Consider the following 23419-nt stretch of genomic DNA (forward strand, 5'->3'; position numbering starts at 1 on the left):
GTGTACCTTGATGTCAAGGAAGTTTAAGCTTCAGGTCCTTGTCCCTTGCATGAGCTTCTTCTAAGGCACTGGGAAAAGCCCTAGAAATATGTTCACATGGTCTAGTTTCTTTTCAAATTTTCCAAAGTAAAATATTTTAGTCAACTGGTTATGACCATTGTCTCTATTCTGACTTCCCCCCTGTGTTGGGTGGCATTTATGGGCATGGTGGGGTCCCCTCGAAAGGTATACATCTTGTTTGGGTTTAGTGGAATATATTTTAAATCAATGAAATATAAAACAGAAGTAATGACAATGAACAGTGAAATAAATTACAATGATTCTGACATTGAGAAGACAATTGTACCCCCAACATCTATTTAGATCATACCAAAAAGCAGTTTATTAAAAGAAAGTGATAACTTTTTAATGGAATTATTGAAAAACCTCTTGCATTGTTTGATAATCTAATGAACAAAGAAGAGTGAATTATATGAACATACTGGAAAGTGATTTAAATTTTTTGCTGGTCTAACACAAAATACTGACATCAACAAAGACAGAGTAAAATTCATAATATGCCACTATAATAAGACCTTAGCATCAACAAACTTTTAAAATGAACCCTGCCAATTTAAAAGCATTTAAATTTAGTCACCGCACAGGAAAACCCAATATACCTTGAACTCTTACAGTCCACAGATGAAAGAAACTTGATGGAGTTTCTGCCAAATTTGACAATCCTAAAAGTGTACATTTTAGGCACAATTTCCAATAGACATTTCCAGTAGAGTGGTGAGCCTGAAAGAAAATCCCCTAAATTATCAGTGATATCAAACAAGTTTTGATCAACCATGTTGGAAGGAGAGACTGAATTATCTGAATTAGCTCTCAATTCTCTGTATAGAGAATGATATTATAGAATCACATTGAAGAGGCACTTAAAGAATATACAGCCTGATGCAAGTGGAAAGGAGTGGGCAAGACTGAAAAAGGCAAGAAAAAAGAGCAAGATGCAATAATGCATACTATCAAGGCAGAAAGTGTGAGGAGGAAGATAAAAGACAAAAATGGTGATGGTGCTAATGATGGGAAAAGCAATTTGGTTCTAGCTCAGTTTTTTCTCATCTATAAAACACTTAAATCCTCTGCACACAACTCACTAGTACTAAGGGGAAAAAAATGTGAGGCTGTCTAATAGTCATTTTTATACAGTACAGGGTCATTTTTGTATAGTTAACTTCTAAATTTTTTTTAGACAACATTTAACAGTGAGTTTTAATTCATATAGAACTTTCCCAGTAACAGGGGGCAGTAAGTCCCAGATGATGTCAACGGCCACATAATTCCTGGGATCTAGGCCTGGCTGTGCCCCTAACCAACTCTGAGACCTTGGGAATGTGATTTAAACCTTTTGGACTTGGGCTCTCTCTCTGGGTAATGAATTAGTGAATTTAAAAGGTATGTCCCAGTTCTGAAATTCTTTAGTAACTCAAAGCATTTCAAAGAAAAAGATAACAAAATAGGTCTTTTACAGATAAGGGAGCTGGAACCATGACAGATTTTTCTTAGCATAAGCAAATTATTTATAGCCCTCTGGTTTACTGATCCTTCTTTAACTTTTCCCAATTAAAAAAAAAATTGAGATATAATTTACATACCATAAAACTCACACTTTTAAAGTGTCCAATTTGGTGGTTTGTATTATATTCACAACTTTGTGCAGCCATCACAACTATCAAATTCCAAAACATTACTCCCCAAAGAAATCCGTACCCCTTAGCAGTCACTCCCCACTCTCTTTTCTCCCCCTAGCCCAAGGCAACAACTCAGCTATTTTCTGTCCCTATGGATGTGCCTATTCTGGACATTTCATATGAATGGAATCACACGCTATGTGGCCTTTTGTGTATGGCCTCCTTCACTTAGCATGTTTTCAAGGTTCATCCATGTTGTAGCATGTATCAGTATTTCATTCCTTTTTATAGCTGAATAATATTCTACTGCATGGATACATTATATTTTGTTTATCCATTCATCAGGTTATAGATATTTGGCTTGTCTCCATTTTTTTAGCTATTATGAATAATGCTGCTATGAACATTCATGTACAACTTTTCATGTAAACATATGGTTTTACTTCTCTTGGGTATATACCTAAAAGTGAAATTGTTGGGTATATCATAACGCTATGTTTAAATTTTTGAGGAACTGCCAAAGTCTTCCCCAAAGCAGATGCACCATTTTACATTCCCATCAGCAATGAGGGTTCCAATTTCTTTGCATCCTCAACAGCACTGTTACTGTTTGTCTTTTTAATCTAGCAATCCTAGTGGGTGTGAAGGGTATCTCATTGTGGTTTTAATTTGCATTTCCCTAACGACTAATGATGTTAGCATTTTTTCATGTGCTTATTGGCCATTTGTACATCTTCTCTGGAGAAATTTCTATTCAAATCCTATGTCCATTTTAAAATGAGGTTATTTGTCTTTTTATTGTTGAGTTATGAGAGTTCTTTATATATTCTAGATACTAGACCCTTATCAGATATATGGTCTGCAAATATTTTCTCTCATCCTATGGGTTGTCTTTTTACTTTCTTGATATTGTCCTTTAAAGCACAGAAGTCTTTTGTGGTTGCTGGAGTCCAATTTATCTATATTTTTCTTTTGCTGCTTGTGTTTTTGGCATCATATCTAAGAAACCATGACCTAATCCAAGGAAGCATTTTATAGTTTTAGTGCCTACATTTGGGTATTTGACCCAGTTTTAGTTGATTTTTCTATATGGTGTGAAGAAGGGATCCAACTTCATTCTTTTGCATGTGGCTATCCAGTTGTCCCAGCACTATTTGTTGAAAAGACTATTCTTTCCCTCATTGAATTGTCTTGGCACCCTTGGCAAAAACTAATTGTCACTAAAAGTATGGGTTTATTTCTGGACTCTCAATTCTATTCCATTGATCTGTGTGTCTACCCTTATGCCAGTAGCACACAGTCTGTTTACTGTAGATTTGTAGTAAGTTTTGAATGGGGAGGTATGAGTCCTCCAGCTTTGTTCTTCTTCAAGATTGTTTTGGCTACTCTGGGTCCTGTGCATTTCATGAATGTACCTTTAAGTGGCCCTGTCCCAGTGGTATTTTCAGTAGCCACAAACCTTGCCTGATATAATATGGGAGCTGTAAAGTGGCATGGAAATTTAACACAGGTTCATGTTGGTACACAGAAAAAACAGCTATAGGGGAAGATGATGATTTTTTCATTTTCAGTCATATTCGATACAGCTTTAATAAAATGAATGTGGTTTTGTTAACTGAACATCATTCTGTAATTGCAAAAAAAAGTTGCAACTGTTTTTGTTGGCATTATGAATGCTTCCAAATAAATATAACTTATTTAAAAGTATTATGTAGGTGTGTCAAGCAGTTAGTAACAATATGAAGCTATTTTTTCTGGATTTTTAAACATTTTTAGTATTTGTCAGCTTTCTAAAATTTACATTTGGTCCTGATTTCAAAGCCTAAATAAATATTCACTTTTGTACCCAACTTTCTGTTCTTTTTTTTTTTTAATGTGACCCCTCCCCCAAATGTCTAAACTTCAGGCCTCATAGAACCTGGACCCAGCCCGGCACACTGCCAACCAGGCTCACCTGCAGGCTGACTCAGGCACGAGGGCCCACCAGGAGCACACACAGGAGACCCCACAAGGCTCCTATAAAGGGTCGCAGAGGGAGGAAGACGCTTGGGGCAGCCACACATCTCCAGCTGCTTCCGGGAGAACTCAGCGGCCCCTACCTGGTCCTGCCAGGGACTCTCGCAGTAGTGCCCACGCGCACCTGTCCTTCTTACACATATGCACGCCTGACCATCCTTGTGCATCCCTCACCACAGCCATCATAGTTCCCTGCTCCCCACCTCCCTCCTACAGCCAGCAGCAAGAGGCAAGGTGTTGAGGCCCATTTTCCCCCAAGTCAAGCCCAGGGAGGGCTGACGCTCTGCCCCTGGGGCCATACTGCCACTCTGAGGGAGCAACGCTGCTGGGAATGGCAGGAGCCCATGAGGGAGACATGGGGTAAAGGCTGGTCACAGAGGGTTTGGGGGCGGTGGGCAGTCAGAGGGGAGGGGGAAGAGGGAAGGAGAGGAAGTTAAATGAGAGACACTATCTCATTGAATCCTCACAAAATATTATTCCCTTTACGTAGATGAGGGAACAGAAGCTTACAGAGGGAAAGTGACGAGTTTACACAGCTAGTAAACAGCAAAATGAGATTTGTACCCACATCTCTCAACCAGAGGACATTTTACTCCCCAAGGGACCTTTGGCAGTGTCCATAGACCTTTTTGATTGTCACGAATGGGGAAGGGGTGCTACTGACATCTAGTGGGCAGAGGCCAGGGATGCTGCTAAACATCCTACAGTGCACAGGACAGCCCCACAGCAAAGCATTATCTGGTCCAACATGTGCAGAGATTGACAAACTCCGCACTTCCCCGGAGTATGCTTTACCTTGCTTGGCCCCTTTCTAGACTTCCCCTGGCCTAAGAGATCTGGGATCCACTTGCCCAGGGGTCACAGGAAGGAACAAAAGGAACAACTGTACACCCCATTCCCAGCTTAGGTACCAGGGTCAGTGCTCAAGCTATAGATCTGACAGCCACAGTCCCCAGTTTCCCGCTATGGCACTTCTAGTTTCACTCTCCCTTGTCCATTGGAGAGAGGAGTTCTGATCTGTGGAAAAGATAGCCTGCCGGTAGCACTGTTTATCATCACCCCAAAGCCGGCTCTGTGCCCTGGTTAGGTTAGTTTCCAGATGTGGCCACAAGATGGCACCCCAACCCACCAGGAATGTGAAGGCTCTGGGCCTGGGAGAGAGCATATGGCATGGGCCAACCTGGACCAAGGCCTGGGGGTTGGACTTAAGCCAGTTCCAGAGCCTAGCAGGACCAGATCTAAGGCCTGCAAATGCCAGGTGTGAGAACATAGGCCAAACTTGGCTTCAGGACTCCCTTCACCTTTTTCTTGTCCACACCCAGCCCCAGCTTGTCCTCCAGCCCCTCTCATCAGCCCCCTCCTCCAGCCTGAACAAGAGAAATTACAGAGCTGAGGTGTTATGATATAGCGCTTATTATTATTCATATCCATCGATAAAGAAACTGACGTATAGAGAAATTGAATAACTTGCCCAAGGTCATAGCTTGTCAATGGTGGAGCTAGGATTTGAATACAGGTACCTTGGTTAAAGAGTTTTTGCTCTTGGCCACTGAATAACACCACCCCACTGGTAGTTCACTGCACCCTGCGCTGCTCCCCGCCCCTCAACAGCCAGTGATCCCAAAGAGCCTCTGGCACGAGACCACAGCTTTCCTCTGCAAGGGAGGGGGCCAATGGCTATGAATAAGGGGGACTGCTCACAAGTGGAAAGGGGTGAGGTTCTCAGCTGGGCTGAGGGTCTGTGGTTAGTGGTCGTTGGTAAGAAGCTAAGGCTCAGTTCAGCGATTCTCCCTCCCTACCCCTACCCCTACCCATTTCTTTGGGGCTTTTCCCCTTTTTTTTTCTATGTTGCTCTTGATTTTTCTAGGCTTTCTGCAAATGCCAGCCTTCTTATGGTGTGAAGGGGAAGTGAGAGAAGGGACTCTTGTGTCTCTGCTTAGGATAGAGAAGGGGGAGATCCTTTGGGGCCTGGGATGTCATCAAGGATGAAGGTGAGAATCCTAAAGTGGGACAGCGTGGAGCACCTCATGGGCAGCTACCCTCTCCCACCTGGAAGGCTCCTCTCTCTGAGCCTTCTCTGCTTGCCTCGTAGGGGATTTTAGGTGCAATAGATACACTTTCACACGCCCCCTCCCTCCAACCCTGGCCTGCCTCTTTTACTAGCCCTTCAGGGCCAGGCCTGACCAGGGCTCCTAATAAACCAACTTTACCCCTTCTAGGAGCCCTTGGCCTCTCTCTGCCTCTCCCTCTGCTTCTCCCCACCACCTGGGGCATGCTTCAGTTCCCCATTATGGCTCACCATGGGGTAGTGGCCTGAGTGGGCCCTGCACTGACTCCCCGAGAAACCCTGGGTAAGTCTGCCTTTGAGTCAGCCTGGGTTAAGGGCTCCAGACTCCTATGGCCTCTGACACTAGGATGCTAGGATCCTAGCCTCTCTCCTGGCCTTTCTCAAATCATCCAGCCCTTAATGAGGAGCTAGTGTACGCTGGGCACCGTGGAGGAAGCAAGCAAGAAGGAACCCTGGAGGAGCTGATAGTCCTTTTTTACTGGGAAATGAAATAAGCTATAGTGAAGGTTAGGGAGCCATACTCTGATCCATGTGGTCCTGCAGGAGAGGGAAGAGGTGGAACCCTGGGCCCCTATGGTTGGCAGAATCGCAGAAGGCTTCCTGGGGGAGAAGAGGGACTAGACAACTGGCTGGAAGGAAGGGAAGGTTTGGCGAGGCCTCTGTCTTCTGTCTCCCCATCTTGATTTCTCCCAGCTGTGTGTGTGTGTGTGTGTGTGTGTGTGTGTATGTCTCCATCTTTCTGTGTCCATCTTTTTCTGTTCCTTCTGGGGACTCTGTTTCTCTGTTTTATCACCTCCTTGGATTGGGGCAGAACTTTCTGAGAGAACTGTGTCCTGAGAATCTGAATTTGAGCCAAGCTGAGCTGCACTGGGTCTGGCTTCCTCATGGGTAGGGGACAGGGCTCACAATGGTCAGGGTGAGAGGGACACTGAAACGCACTCTCATCCCTGTATTACTCTGAAATAATTGTATTGAAGGGGAAGAAGCTCCCATTTATAAGAAGAACACAGATCAATCTCTGGAGTGAGGAGGTGCCATCCTGGCCCCAGACTCCAGCTCTCTGTTTGCCTCTGCCCATCTCTGCCCCTGTTTCTGCCATAACTCTGCCTCTCTCTGTCTTTCCCCTTGTCCTTCTCCCACCCCTCATCTTTTGCTCTGCCCCTTGCCCCTCTCCAAACCTCTCCATTCCTCCAAACCTTTGCCCCAGCACACACAGATTTCGCTGGGCCAAGTGAGGAGAGAGATGTCTGCCACACAGCTTCATCCCCAGGCCCACAACCAGATCTGTGGGTCAGTGTCGAGGGACAGCTGTCTGCGCAGTTAGCAAGTGCCGACAGGTAAATAAGAGCCTCATGTCTTCTTAATTAAATAGCCCTTTGCCCAGGCAGCCTTGTGTTCGATTGGGCTGGTCTGGATCAATAAGTCTCTTTCCAAGTGCGGCCACCCCTGGAGCTGGGCCTGACCTCCCCAGCCTTGCCCAGACCCACCTGCCCATTTCCCTGACTGCCTGGAGCCCCTGAAGGGCAGGGTCTTTTGTGCCCTTGTGCCTGGGACAGAGCCTGGAACAAGTAAGGAGTGAAGGAGTGATTGCTCGGTTGACTAAACTGAGGCACCACCAGCAAACATGGTCCAGGAAGCCTCGGAGGCCCAAACTGCAACTCCCACCCCAGGATCAACTGTGAAGCCAGGAATCACAGCAGGGGGCTGCTCCTATCCAGCCCCCAGACACATCATCAGCTTCCCATTCAGGGCAGCTAAAGCCCTACGGAGAAAGGGGGGCTGTCAGTGTTCGCGACCACTAGAGGCCGTTGCTTCTTCTGACCTCTACGGACAGAATGTCCTTTTTGCAAGGGATCCTCAGCTAAGGATCCTGGGCTAGTGTGGGAGGATCAGTGAGCTGGGATCAGGATGGCAGAGCGTGTGGCACTCATGGGAGACTAGGGTCAGCCTGGAGTTAAGAAGGGCCCAGGGTCAGAAAAGGGTCGAAAGGGGTTAATAGGGGTCCAAGATTATTGGGGTTTTAGTAGAGGGCTTAGAGGACAACACAACCTAGTACAGGTGTGTGCTGTGTATAGGGGAGCGCGGGGTGTGTTATTTTGGAATCTATGCAAGAGGGTACCTATGGAAGCGTCATGGGGGCTCCACGTTCCCTGCAAGGGTCGGTATTGAACAGCTGCTTGGAGCGGTCAATACTGGTCCGGGTCGAGGTTTCTCTGATAGCGATCAGGGGTGTCTTGTTTCACTAGGGAATCAGACAGTCCCTAGTTTGGAAAGACAGGGGCGGGTACCGACGCCCTTCTCACCTCAGTCTGACCCTGGGGCGCGGGTTGAGACGTCTCCGGGAGCCCCCGCCCACTGAGTGGCGCTCCCCGGGGGCGGAGCGTCGGCGGGTCCCCCGGAGCCGCAGGATCGGTGCCGGGCTGGCGCCCCCAGCGCCGGGGTTGAGGGAGGCCGGGCTCCGCGCGGGGGCTGGGAGGGGGGCGCGGAATCAGGGCTTTTTAGGACCCAGCGCGGCGCCTCCCTCCGGGGGCGAGTGCGGCTGCGCGCGCCGTGTGCCAGTGTCCGGAGAGCGGCGGGCTGGACGCGGACCGCGCGAGCGAGCAAGCGAGCCAGCTAGCCGAGCAGCAGCCCCGGCAGCAGCGGCGTCGCGGCGGCGGCGGCGGCGGCCGCTCCGCGCCTCGCCTCCCCGGCCTCACCAGCCTTGCCTCGCCGCGCCCGGACCCGCCACCCCCGCCTCCCCGGTCCGACCGCCGCGGACCCCTCGCCTCGGCCGGCACAGCCAACAGCCTGCCCCAAGCAGGGCGCAGAGGCACCGGAGTCAGTGCCCGCCGGCCCCGCAGACGGATCCCAGCCCGGAGAACCCTTTCCCGGCCCCGCGGAGCTCCGCAACAGTCCCGGAGCTGTCCCTTCAGCACCGCCGCCGGAGCCGAGTCGGAGCGCAGCCCAGCGGAGAGCCCCAGGTCCAGCCGGAGCGCACCGAGCGCAGCGCTCCGCAGCAGCAGCACGGAGCAGCAACCCTGGTGCCCCTGCCCAGGGGGCCCGCCATCTCCTCCGAGAGGCGGGGAGAAGAGCGAGGAGGGCGGGCGGGCGCGCCCGCCGCCGGCGGGGAGCAGGCAGCCAGGCAAGGAGAGGGAGGGGGCCGGAGTCCGCCCTGCGCAGCCGGGCCACGCAGGGAGGAAGGCAGCGGGCATCCATCTCCCCCGCGCCGAGAGCGCGCTGCGGCGACCACCTCACAGCAGAGCGCGAATTTCCAGACTCCCTCTCCTCCCCTCCCCTGCCCCTTCCAGGGGCTGGTCTTTGACCGGCCCTGGAAGCAGCTGACCTTCCCCCCAAAAGCTTTGTGTCGATTTCTCCATTTTCCCGCTGAGATGGGGACGGGAGCCCGGCCCCCCCACCCTCTTTTCCCTCCTCCTGGGCCTCGCCGCTGAGCGCCGCCGCCCCCTTCCTCCCTTCCTCCTCCCTCTCTCCCTCCCTTCTTTCCTCCTCTGCCTCCTCCGCAGCCGGACCAGCTCCCTCCCACATCTGGCGCCTAGAGACCCTGGGGATCCCGCGCACACGCCCTTGGACCAGCACCCGACAGAAAGCGCCCTGAGGGGCTTGAGTCGCTCTGGGGGTAGCCAGAGCCGCGGTCCTCTGTCTCCCCGACGGCTGGGGGGAGGGGGGAGGAGGTCGCGCGCCCCCCTCCCCGGCGCCAACTCCCCCTGGCGGCCGCTCCCATGGGTGTCGCTGGGCCGCGCCATGCCTAAGAAGGCGCCGCGATGGGCCAAGGGGACGAAAGCGAGCGCATCGTGATCAACGTGGGCGGCACGCGCCACCAGACGTACCGCTCGACGCTGCGCACGCTGCCCGGCACGCGGCTCGCCTGGCTGGCAGAGCCCGACGCCCACAGCCACTTCGACTATGACCCGCGCGCCGACGAGTTCTTTTTCGACCGCCACCCGGGCGTCTTCGCGCACATCCTGAACTACTACCGCACGGGCAAACTGCACTGCCCGGCCGACGTGTGCGGGCCACTCTACGAGGAGGAGCTGGCCTTCTGGGGCATCGACGAGACCGACGTGGAGCCCTGCTGCTGGATGACGTACCGCCAGCACCGCGACGCCGAGGAGGCGCTGGACAGCTTCGGCGGCGCGCCCCTGGACAACAGCGCCGACGACGCGGACGCCGACGGCCCCGGCGACTCAGGCGACGGCGAGGACGAGTTGGAGATGACCAAGCGCCTGGCACTCAGCGACTCCCCGGACGGCCGGCCCGGCGGCTTCTGGCGCCGCTGGCAGCCGCGCATCTGGGCGCTCTTCGAGGACCCCTACTCATCCCGCTACGCGCGGGTAAGTGACAACTTACCCATCTGAAGAGCGGGGCGGGGAAGTCAGGGTCCTCTGCCTCGCGAGGGCAGGGGTGGATTCGAAAACTGGTGCCTAGGGAGTCAGAACTGAAAGGGGGGTGTTTGTGCGCGTGTGTAAGCGACAGAGTGACTCTCCTGAAGGGTGACTAGCTTTGTACATATGTAAAGTCTGTGCCTGTATTCCAGATTTAATGTGTATGGGTGAGTATGAATGGGTGTGTTTGTGTGTATGAGTAGATTGTGTGTGTATATTTATGTAAGTGTGGTGGTGTATATTTGGGTGGGTAAGGTATGTAGTGGGAATGAGTGAGCATGTGTGTATGTTTGAGTGTGCAGGAGTGCCTGTGTGTGCATATTTGCGTCTCTGCAGGTGTACAGGGTGAAAGTGTGAACTGTCCTTTAGATTTTGGTGTGGGGAGGGAAGCTGGAGCCCTTCCTCTCTCCCAGGTAAGGGCCACCTGGAACCAGCCAGGGCCCACAGAAGAGGGCTTGAGAACTGGTCTGCTGCCTGAGAGAGACCACCCCTCCCCAGGGAGCAGCTTCAGGCCATGGGGAGATGGTCAAGGGGGAACCTTTATGGCTAATTAATTGGTAGATAGTTGGGGAGGGGGATGTGATCCCTCTGAGACCTGCTCCTGGGAACAGAGCCTGCCCTTCTGCCTTGTCAAAAGGAGAGGGTGCTTGAGAGGGCCACTGGGCTTCTGCCTATGCTTCCTCTCGGACCTGTCGGGGCAGAGAAGGGGTCTACGGGGGAATCTGCGAGGACAAGGTTTGTGAGAGGTGGGTGTGTCTTCATCAGCCACTCCCCTTTAGTGACAGCAGCTTGTTGCCAGGGAGAAAGGGCACCCTGCTGTCAACCTTGGCCCCTCAGATGGCCTCTCTGACCACTTTCCTCAACTATAAAATGGGAGAGGGGGTCTGGTAAATTCTAAGGGTCCTTGCTGCTTTAACTGAGCCCCTAAGGGAGACACCAGTAGCAGCCACCTACCCTGGAAGACACGTCTTGCTTTTGCTGGGCTCTGTTCTCAGAGGCCTGAACCAAGCCTGTGGCATGAGGGGAGGGGTCAGAGTTGGGAATTTAAAGCAGAGCCTCTCCCCCATGTGTGAGCTACCCACTAACCCCCTACCAGTCCAAACACTGCCTCTGCTGCCCCGCTCTCCTTTACTGCTCCACATCCCTTGCCTCCTGCCCTCTGGAGCCCAGGGATGGAGGTTCGGGCAGGGGAGGGGGCAGGAGTGTCTGCCCAGCTGACTCCAGTGGGGAAAGGGGACTGGAGGGTGGGCACTGAAGTGTCCGTGGCAGAGAAAGGCTGTGTGTAGGCACGGGCCTGGTGGGTGTGTTACTGAGATAAAACACTCAATGTTTTAGCATCTGAGGGAGGGGGCAGCAGGTCTTATATATTAAATCTTAGCTCAGATGTGTGTGTGTGTGTGTGTGTGTGTTTGGGGGGGCACAGTAATAGGGGGAGAGTTAAACCCCCTGTTTTGAGGACCCTGCCCAAGGTCACCCGGGGAGTTAGAGGCCAAGCAGGATTGGAACCCAAATCTCCTGGGACCCCATCCTCCACCGAGCTGGCCCCCAGCTCCCTGCCATCTCCAGAGTGGACTGAGACGCTCGGAGGTCTCCCCTCCCCTCCCCTCTCCTGACAGAGGCCACCAGAGCCAGGGGATTATGTAACTGGAGGCTATGGCTGAGCTGTGGGGAGGGGCAGGAGGAAGGGGACTGGGAGGTTGAATTGGCACATGTGGGGCGGGGGGCACACGGGGCAGAGGCCTGGGTTAGAGCAGCTGCCCATTCAGCCTGCATTTGGCCTCGGACAGCATCTCACCACAACCACCACCCCTTTGGCCCCAGAAGCAGAGTAGGCCCGACTTCCATAGGGTCCTCTCAGCTTTCGGGCTCCCCAGCAAGAGGCTGGGTCCCCCCACCCCTCTCCTTGGGCTCAGCTTTAGGGCTCTGGCCTGTGCCCCTGAGCTTCAGGATAGGCAGGGGTCACGTGGGGCACGTTCCAGCCCTCTGCCCTGTCCATCTCCTCCCACTGGCCGTTCCTCTGCCTTGGGGTGGCCGTCACCTCATGCAGATAAATGGGTTGGATAAATGGGGTCTTGTTGGTGTACAAAACCTTACAGAAAAGTCCTGGCTCTCTCCAGTGTCCACTGAAGAGCAGATTCTGAGGGAGAAGCTGGGCAGTAGGTGGGGGGGGGTGGAGATGGGTTAGAAGGTATGGTCCCACAGCCTATCTGTGCCACCTTCCTTCCCCCGTAGGCACACAGGGTTGTTCTAGCTCCCTTGGGTGACAGATGAGGACACTGGGGCCTGCCCAAGGGCACGCAGGAACTGAGGGCAGAGCCTGGATTAGAACCCAGGCTTCCCGCTGCACGCCCGGCTGGCCTAGCTGCATTGCGCTGCCTCTCTGCAGCGCATCTGCGCAGAGCCCAGCCGGCCGCCCGCCCACCCTGCCCCCTCCATCTCTGCTCCGCCACTGCTGTCACCTTTGTTTACCCCTCCCCACGCAGGCCCCAAGCCGCCTCAGATTTGTGGGTGGGGATTTAAATGTTTATTCTGGATTCGAGACCAGAATCCTGTGTGTGACACTGTAGATGTGCATGAAAGAAAAGCTGTATGTGTGAGAATCTGTGTAAGAGAGATTCTGTGTGGGTGTGAGAGGTTCTTCATGCGTGTGAGAAAGACCATATGAGTGAGACTCTGGGAGTGTGTGTGTGTGTGTGTGTGTGTGTGTTGAGACTATGTGAGAGAGATTCTGTGAGTCTCTGTATCAGAGAAATTCTGTGTGAATGTGAGAGAGACAGATTCTGTGTGTTTTGAGGGATGGACTTCGTGTGTGAGAGTGAGACTGCGTGGGAGAGAGTGCGTATATGAGAGAGAGAGACTGTATGTGTAAGAGAGATGCTGTGTGTGTGTTTGTGTGAGAGGGAGAGAGGGAGATTCTTGGGGTGTGTAAGAGACTTGAGGTGAGTGTATTTCTGTGTGTGGCAGGCATGACACTGAGGCCTTGCATGTGAGGCTGTGTGCACGAGCCCATCTGTGTGTGAGGCTGTGTGGGGTGAGGGCCCGATGTGTGACAGAGACCGTGTGTAGTGAGGGGTGTGTGAGACGGAGGCTGTGTGTGAGAACCTGGTGTCAGTGTGGCTGTGTGTGCTCGTATGTGAGAGAGGCCCTACATCGCCTGGGTGTGTGTGCCTTGAGGAAGATGAAACTCCAGACCAGCCTCCTGCCTGCTGCCTCCATCTCCTGGGACTCCTGAGCTGCCTTAGTGAGTGGTTTTGCCCCCCATTCCCCATCCTCAGTGGGAATACTGCTCTAGCTCAGGCCAGTTGTTGGTGCACAGGCCAGGCAGTGAGGCCACCCCTCTGCAGGCCTTAGCGGTGGCCCTGGGAGATTGGGGCTACTTGGCTGGGGTGGAAGGTCCCATCTGAGCTCTTCGGGAGTGACGGTACTAGCTGGAGCAGCGGGTTCCGTGGCCCCTCTCTCCTAGGGTTTCCTGGGCGCCCAGCCCAAGGGGGTAAGGGGGGAGGAGGGGAGCCGGGACAGGATAGCCCAGCTTGTCTTCTGGGGTGAGGGGTGTTGTCCCAGACACAGAAGCAAAGGATGTTGATGACACTTTGCGGTAAGGGCTGAAGGGGCTTCCTGGGACTATGAGAGTAAGAACTACCCCAGAGGAGGTAACACTGGGACAAGCTTTGAGGGGCAAGTAGGAATTAGCCAGGCGATGGCAGGGGACGGCAGTGCTAGCATGCAAAGCTGTGGAGGTATGGGAGCAGGCAGGGCTGTGCTGGGGCAGCCCTGGCTTGAAACCTGCCCTCCTGTCTTCCCCGGGGACCAGCACAGGTCTGAGGCTCTTGGCTTTTATCTATGATTTTCATGTTGTCATCACGAACATTGTTGTTCCAGGTCACACACCACCAATGGCAGTCCCTGCACTGCAGGCCAGAGAGTATCTTCTATGTGTGTGTGTGTGTGTGTGTGTGTGTGTGTGTGTGTGTGTGTGTTGATATCTGTCCCCCAAAGTCCCTTGACTTTCTAATGACAAAGAAGAGCCAATGGCCGCACACTTGGGAAGCCCCACCTCCATCTACTTCATTGCTCAGCTCTCCTCTGATGCCAGGTCTCTGTCTCTCTGCCTTGTCCTCACCTTTCTGGGACCTGATGTAGTCCTCTTCCTCCTCAAATCCCTGGGAAGGAATCTCACCTGGAAGCTGGGATGCAGAGCCCAGCCAGAGACTTCTGGTCCTCCCTTGGGTCCCAGCTGACACTGGGCTCTTGGCTTGGCTTGGCGTACAGAGGGAATGGGGACGGAGATGCTATCAGGGACTTCCTAAGCATCTTGTCCCCCACCTCAGAGCCCACTCCCCCAGGTGAGGGCCCCACTTTGAGTCATGGTAACATGTGAAGGAGACCCATGAGCAGTGGAGAAGGGCTGGGTGTGTTCCCCTCCTGCCACCCCAAGTGCTCCCCACCACAGTGTGTCCCCCATTCAGTGTTTTTCTCCTTCCCACAATGCTTTTACAGGTGTCCTCGTGTCTTTGAATGGTACTCCAGCCCCCTACCAGCTCCCCTCCCAGTAATGATATTCACAAACCAAGTGTCTTCTAGTCAGAATCTTTCAGCCTCTTCTCCTCTAAAATGGGCATAATGATAGAACCTGTTCCAGAGGGTTGATGGAAAGAGTAACTGAGTTATCTGCATCTTGGTGGAGAGCCCCAAGCCACAGGGCCTGGCATGCAGTAAGTGTTCAATAAATGTTGGCTACTGTTATTACTCCTATTGGTTGGATTATCCTTTTACTTCATGACTCTCTCTAGACTCCATCCTTTGCCCTCTGTCTCCATGTCCACTATCCTGGTTCCAGCCACCATTGTGTCCCTCAGGCCCACCTCTCCTGCAGCTTCCTGACTGCTATCCCGCCTCCAGCCCCTGGCCCTTCCATTTCTTCCTCCACTTGACAACCACAGAGGCCTCTTCAACTCACAGATCTGTCAGCTCACCTCCTTGCCTGCTTAAAACCCTTTGGTGCTTCCCCGGCCCATAATGTGGCCCTTAGGCCCTGCCTGCCTCTCTAGGCTCCTCTGGCCTGGCTCTGTCCATCACTCACTGAGCTCCAGTCATCCTGGCCTCATTTCAGTTTCTTGCACACGCCACATCTCCCAGCCTCGGGGCCTTTGCATATGCTGTGCCCTCTGGAGCACTCTTTCCTCCTGGTTTGCCCCTCTTTATCCTTGACACCCCGCCTCAAACATCAATTCCCTGGCAATGCCTTCCTGGACCCCACAGGCTGGGTCCAGAACCAGAGTCCTTCCCTTCAGAGAAGCAATCTAGTTTGTAATAAAATGTTCATTAGCAGCCTTGCTTGATTCCAGTTTGTCTCCCACTCTAGAGTCTAAGCTTCTTACATACTCAGTATAATAGGAGGTATTAGCATGACACATGAGGAAGTTGAGGCCCATCGACCTCAACTGGATGAGGAGTGCTTTATCCAAGGTCACATGTGAACACATTACTTGGGGGGCTGGTTCAGAAACCCATGTCTCTTACCTCCTGGCTCCGTGGCTGGGAACCCCACCCACCTTATGACACCTCAGGGAGTGTCTGGAGTCTGGCACTCTGGGGGCAGGAGTCTGTGCTCCCTAACTCTGGGCGTTCTGGCATCTGCCAGAGCTTTGGAGGAGATTGGCTTGAGCCTCCCAGAGAGGGAGGCGTGTTTCCTCAGAGGTGGGGGAGGGTGGCTGGTGGGGGCTTGTTCCAGGGCCCGCTGCCTGGACCAGGGATCTCGGGGCCTCCCAAGACAGCTGAATATAGTTATACGGCTATTCTGAGCAGTCTCATGACCAGTGTATTTGCTCTGGACCAAAAGGTCAAGCCGCTGTCTCCCATCAGCCCCCGGGCCAGCCTGGCCACACCCCTGGCCTGAGTGTCCCATCCCTGGGTGCAGGCTCCAGGGAAAGGGGGGCCTGAGAGGCTCCAGGGACAGTTAGATGCCTGGTCCTAGTTCAGGGGAACCACTTGTGTGGGAGGGACCACCTTCCACATGCACGGGACTGTTGGGTACTCCCAAGCCACCTCTAGCCACTGCCCTCATCCGGTGGAGGAGGAACAGGCTCAGAGCAGGGAAGACACTTAAGACCACACAGCCCATCAGTGAGGCTCGAACTCACACCGCAAGCCTCTTGGCCCAGGGCCTGGCCGTTTGCATTTCTTTTGGCTCTCAGTTTTAAAAGAATATCAAATCCTACCTGGGCACACTGTTCTCCTTACTTACGCCTCTGATTTCCTCCCTTGAGCGAGGGAGAATCTGCAGTTACCTGCCCTCCCTCCTCCCTTCCCCACTCCCCTCCCAGGGCCCAGTACAGCTGGTCAAGACCTCCCTCAGCCAGTCAACCCAGACTTGGTCCAAATCCTGTTATTATCCCCCAAGCAGGATTTTCCAGAAGCCCCTCCCTTTCTTGAGTCACAATACTAATGGCCGCTGTTTACTAAAGCACTTACTATGTGTCAGACAGCCTGAAGGGTTTGATGTACATGTTCTCATTTAATTCTCATACAAACTCCCATGGAACTGTATCACTATTATCACACCAACGCCACAGATGAGGCTGCTGAGACACAGAGAGGTTAAGTAACGTTTCCAAGGTCGCTTAGCTCACGAGTGGTGGAGCGGCATTCAGCTGTGGGTCTGCCTGACCCCGGAGCTCTGTCCATAACCACTAGTCAGTACTGCCTCCTGTCACTGTTCCAGGGATGCTGGGGTCTGTGGCTTCCTGTGGCTCAGACTCGGGTTTCCTTCTGGGTCCCGTCCTCCCTCACCAAACACTCTTCCCCAAAAACCTGTCTGGGAATCCTGCTCAGCGAGTTCTGGCCCCTGAACCATGGCAGGTGAGGGTCCAGCCTGGTGGGGTAAGAGGGTGCTCTGCTAGCCCCCAAGAAGAGGGTTTTCAGAAGGGGCCTCTACTGCCCCCACCCGCCGTGCAGGCCTCAGGGCTCCATATGGCCTGCAGGCAAGCAGCAGGGGGCTTGGGAGGATCAGGAGTGAACATGCACGAGGTGCCGCGCGGTGAGCATGCTGGCTCCTCCTCAGCTCGGCGTTCCAGGCCTCCTGCTCTGGAAGCTGGCCGTGCGCCCCGCTGCGCCCTTCTGCCAGGCTCCCCCCTGGCCTCCTCATCTTCAGCCCTCATTCCGACCTCTAGGTTTTTGCTCATCCATTCCCTCTCTCAGTGTCCTTTCTAGTTTTTGCTGAACATGAAAACCCATCCCCCGAGGTCCCTAATGCTTAGCCTGGCTGTTCCTGCCCTCACTGACCTCCTTTGGGAGTGAGGGGTCTGGGTTGCACAGGAAGTCCCCAGGTTTGCATGATTCCAGCTGGAGGTCAGTGGGTCAGCTCTGGGGGCCTGTGGCTGGGGACAGGCAGGCCCTCAGGCTTAGCACCCACCCAGGGACATGGAGAGATGAGGCCACAGGCAAGACCCCAGTTGTAGGTATCAGGCAACTACACCAGAGCAAGATCTGCACCCAGGCCATTAAGCCAACCAGGCTTCTGTAGGCAAGTTCCATCGCCCCTTCAGGCTGCAGTTTCTCTCCCTGTGAAAGACAGAGGAACTTCTAAGTGACCACCAAGTCCCTTCTCCAGTCTGACACTCCGGGAGTTTAAGAATTCCAGGCTTCAGCTCCCCGGAGGCGCTGTGGGAGCCAGGTTAGTCCTTCCCTAGTTCTCCTTCCGCATCCTCGGCCCAGCTGCTCTCCAGGGCACATGCGAGCTCTCCCGGTACCAAGCGGGCAGGAGCCCAGGGATGGGGGGTCTCAGAAGCTTCCTCCTACATTCGTTCAGGCTCCCTCAGCCTGCTCTCATTCCTTCATCTAAGGCAGAGTAATCCCGTCCTGCCAGGGGTCGCCGCGGACGCGGGGCCCCTGTGAGCCATCGGGCACGTAGACTCATCCGGCCCTCTCGTGCCACAGCCCTGGGGGTACCACCTCTTTACAGTGTGCTTGCTCAGGCCCAGGGGGTGGCATCTGCCGTCCTCTTCTCCAGGCCCTTCTCTTGGCTGGCTGCCCTCCAGCAGCTGCAGAAAGGTGCACTCAGAGACGAGAGGCTATGCCAGGCGGTAGGGGCTGGAGCAGAGTGCGGGGTCTAAGTCCACTGGTGTAGGGGCGCTGCAGAGAGGGGGGCAGTGAGCTTCTGCTGTGCTGGATGGGCCGGGGCTGGGGTAGGGGTGTTTGTAATAGTTGCTATGGGGGCTGCAGGGGTGTTTGCTGGAGGAGTCCCACCCATGGGTGACTCTCAGTTTACCTGGGATGCTTCAAAAGGTCAGGCTCCTGGGCTCTGTCCCTGGAGAATTCGACTCGTAGATCTGGGAGGAGGTGGTCAGGATGCTTACTCCACTCCCCGGAGAAGCTGATACTCAGAGAGGGAGGACTTGCCGTGGGGTCTGGGACGTGGGGGCTCGTGCTACTCAGTGTGGTCCTCTGACCAACAGCATCCGCATCACCTGGGCACTTGTTAGAAATGAAGAGTTTCAGGCCCCAGCCCTGCCCCCCCCCCAGATCTACTGATTCAGAATCTGCATTTTAACAAGATCCCCAGATGAATCATACGCACACCAGATTCTGAGAAGTGCTGAGGCAGGAAACAGTTCCCAGTGGAGGGGAAGTATCAGGACACAGAGAGGCCTGGATGGGCGCGTGCGGGTTGACAGAGCTTCACGGGTGATTCTGATCTTTCCTCGCGCCCAAGACATTGACATCAGGGTGATGTGCCTGGGGGGTGAGGCCCCAGCTCAGTAAATGACAGCCTCATCCACCTGGGTGGTCAGACCAAAAACCTCGACACCATCCTTGATTCCGCTCTTTTTCTCGCGCATCAGCAAATCCTGTAGTCTCTGTGTTGAAAGCCTAGCCAGAACCCGGTCTCATCACATCACCTCCACTGCTACCTTCCTGGCTGAAGCCACCATCTTCTCTCCCCTGGGTTACTGTGAACTGTCCCCCCTGCTTCTGCCCTTGCCCACGCCTTCTGCACAGGGTAGCCAGGGCCCTCCTGGTAAATCACTCGTCAGATCCGGCCACCGCTGTGCTCTGCTCGTTCTGGCTTCTGGTCTCACTGGGGGAGAAGCCCTGTCCCTACGAGGGTTATAAGGCTCCACACGAGCTGCCCGCACCCCACCTCCCCCTCTGCTCTCCTGCCGCTCTCCTACTCAGCTCGTTCTGGCCTCCTTGGTTTTCCGCCAGCACAGTGCTTGTGCTTCTGCCTCAGGACCTGTCCTCTTGCCCTGCTTTCCACCTGGAGCCTTTCCCCTCACTATTTACTCCCTTGCCTCCTTCAGGCCTGGACTCAGATGTCATCCTCTCGGATTGCACCCTTGCGTTCCCTTCCCCCATTTTGTGCTTTCCCGTTTTCTCCTTGGCATTTAACACCATCGAACTATATTCTACTCATTTACCTTGTTTATTGTCTATTTCCCTCACTAGAATATAAGCTCCAAGAGGGCAGGGATTTTTGTCTCTTTTACCCATTGTTCTGTGCTTGGCACCTAGAACAGGGCCTGGCACAGAGTGGATGCTAAATACGTAATCATCGAGAGAATGGATAAGGAGGCCAGGGTTCAAGACCTAGGTCAGACATTGGCATGATGCCTTTGAGCCTATTACTGGATGATCCTACCCTTCTTTGCCTCACCTGGGAACACAATTCCTCCATCCCCCCAAGCCTGGAGCAGTGATGGAGAGGCAGAGGCTGAGGCAGTGATAGGAGAGCTGGAGTGCTCTAATCAGGACGAGGGGGGCAAACCGCAGTCAGGGCAGTGTCCCAATTGCCGCTGTCACCACCCAGGGCCAGACGAGGCTCCTCACATCCTGGCCCTTCCATCTCTCCAAACTCCTGCTTCACTCTGCATCGGCCCAACCACTACCCACAGCCAGAGCTCAGAGGCTGAGAAACTATTTTCGAAAACCAGGACGCACAGCTCTTAGGATGGTGATGTTGCAGGGACACCGAGTTCCCAGGTCCACTTGGTCCAGCCTAATGCCCACGTCTGACTTCCCTTGGTACTCTGTTTCTCCTGAAGGCCAGCCAAGTTCATTTCCTCCCTCTCCCTCTCCCTCCCCAACTCCTTCTCCGTCCACCTCCTTCCCTCCCCTTTCCCCTCTCATTATCCTCTTTCCTCTGTCAGCTGTGTTTGTGGGAAGTTCTAGTCATTAGTTAGTGGTTTTCAATACAGGCTGTTCCCCTCGAAGGCCTAGGATGCGTTTTGTCCCAAATCCCCCTGCTTAAAGCCTCAGTCATGTGCTCAGTAGAAAGTGCCTGAGCTTCAGGGCTGGTCCCCACTTCCTGGCTACCTGGTGTTGGCAACATGCCCTGGAGCCCCATTATCTTCTAAGAGTATGGTCTCTTGAGCCAGGAGGCCTGCATTCGAATCCCGGCCCCACTTCCACTTCCCAGCTGTGTGACCTTGGACAAGTTCCCTAACCTGTCTGTGCCTCAAGAGAGGGATATTAATAGCACCTGACTCATAGGGAAGTTGGGAGGATTGAATGTGTTAAGCACTTAGCCCAGAACCTGAAACATAATAAGTGCTTAATTATCGTGGTTTCCATTATTGTCTTTTTAACAGCGCTTGGCTCTAGAAGATCCAAACCCTCACCTGTTCACCACCTGCTTCCTTTTTTCAGCAACTGACTCTCCCTTCAAATACCTCTTTAGGGATCACCTCACCTACTTGGCCCCAGGGGCCACTTCTTCCAGAATCTGTCTCCCAGGGACCAGATTTCAGTGGTCATCCTGGAAGGCAGGCCTGGATTCTCTCTTGGTCCTGCCATGAGCCTGCTGTGTGTCATGGGCGGGTCATAGCCCTCTTCAGAGGGCTCAGTCACCCCATCTGTTGTCTTGGGCCACTCGTCCCTGCTCTGCCTCCCTCCCCAGGTGTCGGGGGGAATGAGAGAGATGGATGATGGAACTTCCGCCTGCGGGGGGAGGGGGAGGGAGGGCCATTGACATCAGGCTCTGATCGGGAGCCAAGCCCGGGGACCTGAGATGCTGACAAGTGTGCCAGTGTGGTGGGGCTGGTGGGCAAGAGCCATGCACCACAGCTCAGGGCGTTGAAATGTCTCCTCTTTATAGGGGATGCTCAGGCACAGGGAGCAGTGGCAGCGGGGGCCAGGCAGACCCCAGGAGCCTGGGGGCTAAGGCCTGGGGCTCCTGTTGGTGCCGCTGGACAGTACCCGTTCTGAGGCTGGTCTGCCCCGCCAGGCCAACGCCAGGCTGGGTGGGGATAAGCTAATATTAGCTGGGGCAGCCCCACACAGCTGAGCTCAGGGGGCCTCAGGAGCCAGCCTCACTGGGCCCAGGCTCTGATGCTGCTTCGGACTGGGCCACAGCAGCCAGAGGAAGCTCACTCAAGCCTGTGCAGGGCCTCGGATGCCCCTTCCACCCTGGCTCAACCCAGACCCTTCCCCTGCCAGCCCGGCAACCCTATTCCTGCTCTACTTTGGCTCCTGCCTGTGAGCCTCTGGCCCACTGCCTATGATGCGCCCGCCCACCACTTCCTTCCTTCCCCATCCACGGTGCAGGAAGGGACTGCTCTCCCTGTACCCCTACTGTACACAGAAAGACAGTCTATGTAGTTCCCCTGTCAGGGGCTGCTGTTAGCACTCATTCATTCATTCCACAAATATTTACTGAGCACCTACTTACTAGGTTGCTGGCACTGCTCTAGAAGCTGGGAGTAGAGCAAAGAATGAAACAGTCAAAAATCCCTGCCCTCAAGAAACTTACATTCTCAAGCAGGGAGAATAAAAAGAAACAAACGGATACATGGACTATATCGTGCGTCAGATGGTGAGGAGCGCCTCGGAGATATAAAATGGAGGGAAGACACAGGAAGTGGTGGAGGTGGCAACTCAACTCATGTGGCAGGGAAGGCCTCCCTGAGCAGGTGACATTTCAGCAAAGACTTGCAGGCGGAGAGGGAGGGAGACATGTGACATCTGGAGAACAGAGCAAACGGGACATGCAAAAGTCCTGAGCAGGCGCGTGCCTGGGCCCCTGACAGTGGGTACCGCCCGTGTGTGCCCGCCCAGCGCTCAGCCGCGCCCACGCCTGCGCTGCCATCCCCTCCCCTCTCGTGGCCACAGGGGCTGCACGGTCTGGACCTCCAGGGAGCCGGGCCTCAGGGAAGGGCTCCTGCCCCACCACAATCCAGGGCCTCCGTCCTCCTCTGCCTAAAGGCCAGCTGTGCCCAGCGGGAGACGCTGGGGCCACACAGGGCTGCCACCTGGCTGGGGTGATCTGCTCTCTGCGGGGGTGTGGCTGGAGGGAGACTGGTGAGGGAGCCAGCGGTGAGGGGCCCTTCCAGGCAGAGGTCCTGTCGGCAGTTTCCAGTGGCAGAGCCCTCGCTCTGGGTGCGCCGAGAGACATGGTTAGTGTGGTGGTGACGGGCCAGACTGGAGCCAGACCGCGGGGATCCGACTGCCAGGGTCCAAACCTGGCTCTGCCGGCCCTGAGCCCTGTGACCTCGTGGGCCTCGGCCACCTCGGCTGTAAAGGGTGCTCTGCAGACGCTGGCCTCACCCGCCCGGGGGCTTCTGAGAACAGGGACCTGACGTCTCCGAGGAAGGTTGCCGTAACGGTGGGTGGAGGCTTCGGTGGTCCCCCGGGGCCCTGCTCTGCCCATGCGGGTGGTAGAGCGGGAAAGTGGGACTCCCTTGGGCCTTGTCACCAGGGCAGGACTGAACGTATGTCAGACCAAGCCTCCCGCCAGGGCCACCATCTTAGCACTTAATGTTTTATGCTCAACCTCAGGGGCTCTCTGAGCAGCTGAGAGGAACACAGTCACCCGCTGGGTCACCTGGAGGCAGCCTGCGCCCTGGGCCGAGGGTGGGGCTCTTGGAAGCGCCTGTGGCTGTCATCTGCTAAGGGCCAGCCGCGGGGCAGTGTGTTTCTCCTCGTGTTGCCATGGACGCTCCTAACTTGGCCCCTGACCAGCCCATACCCCTGGAGCATGGCCCTTGTCCTTCTGGGCCTTAGTCCCCTCATCTACAACGCGTACATAAGGGCATCACCTGCTTCTCAGGGATGCTGGGAGAATCCACTCAGACCAGAGGCAGAAGGGTAGTTTGTGAGAGAGAAAATACAGTTCAGAACAAGGCTGTATGTGGGAGGAGACCAGATCCCAAGGGCAGGGGGAGCGTGAGGAGGGGACAGGGCAGAGGCGAGAGCACAGGCCTTGGCCCTGGACGGGCCAGGGTTTTGGTGTCCCCTGCCTCAGGGTGGGCTCGGGCAGGTGGCATCTGGCTGAGCCATTTCCTCCT

The 23419-nt window shown here is 54.5% G+C and overlaps 1 protein-coding gene across 1 annotated transcript in view; it reads left to right on the forward strand.

The window, feature by feature from the left end:
- Positions 1-8870: 8870 nt before the first annotated feature.
- Positions 8871-23419, forward strand: part of KCNC1 (potassium voltage-gated channel subfamily C member 1) — a 45242-nt gene continuing 30693 nt past the window's right edge. Inside the window, exon 1 of the mRNA XM_036861537.1 lies at positions 8871-10088. Coding sequence (XP_036717432.1) covers positions 9519-10088 — 570 coding nt within the window. The 5' untranslated portion in view covers positions 8871-9518. The remainder of the gene's footprint in view (positions 10089-23419) is intronic.

This window comes from Balaenoptera musculus, chromosome 8 (assembly GCF_009873245.2).
Source record: "Balaenoptera musculus isolate JJ_BM4_2016_0621 chromosome 8, mBalMus1.pri.v3, whole genome shotgun sequence".
NCBI classification, from domain to species: domain Eukaryota; kingdom Metazoa; phylum Chordata; class Mammalia; order Artiodactyla; family Balaenopteridae; genus Balaenoptera; species Balaenoptera musculus.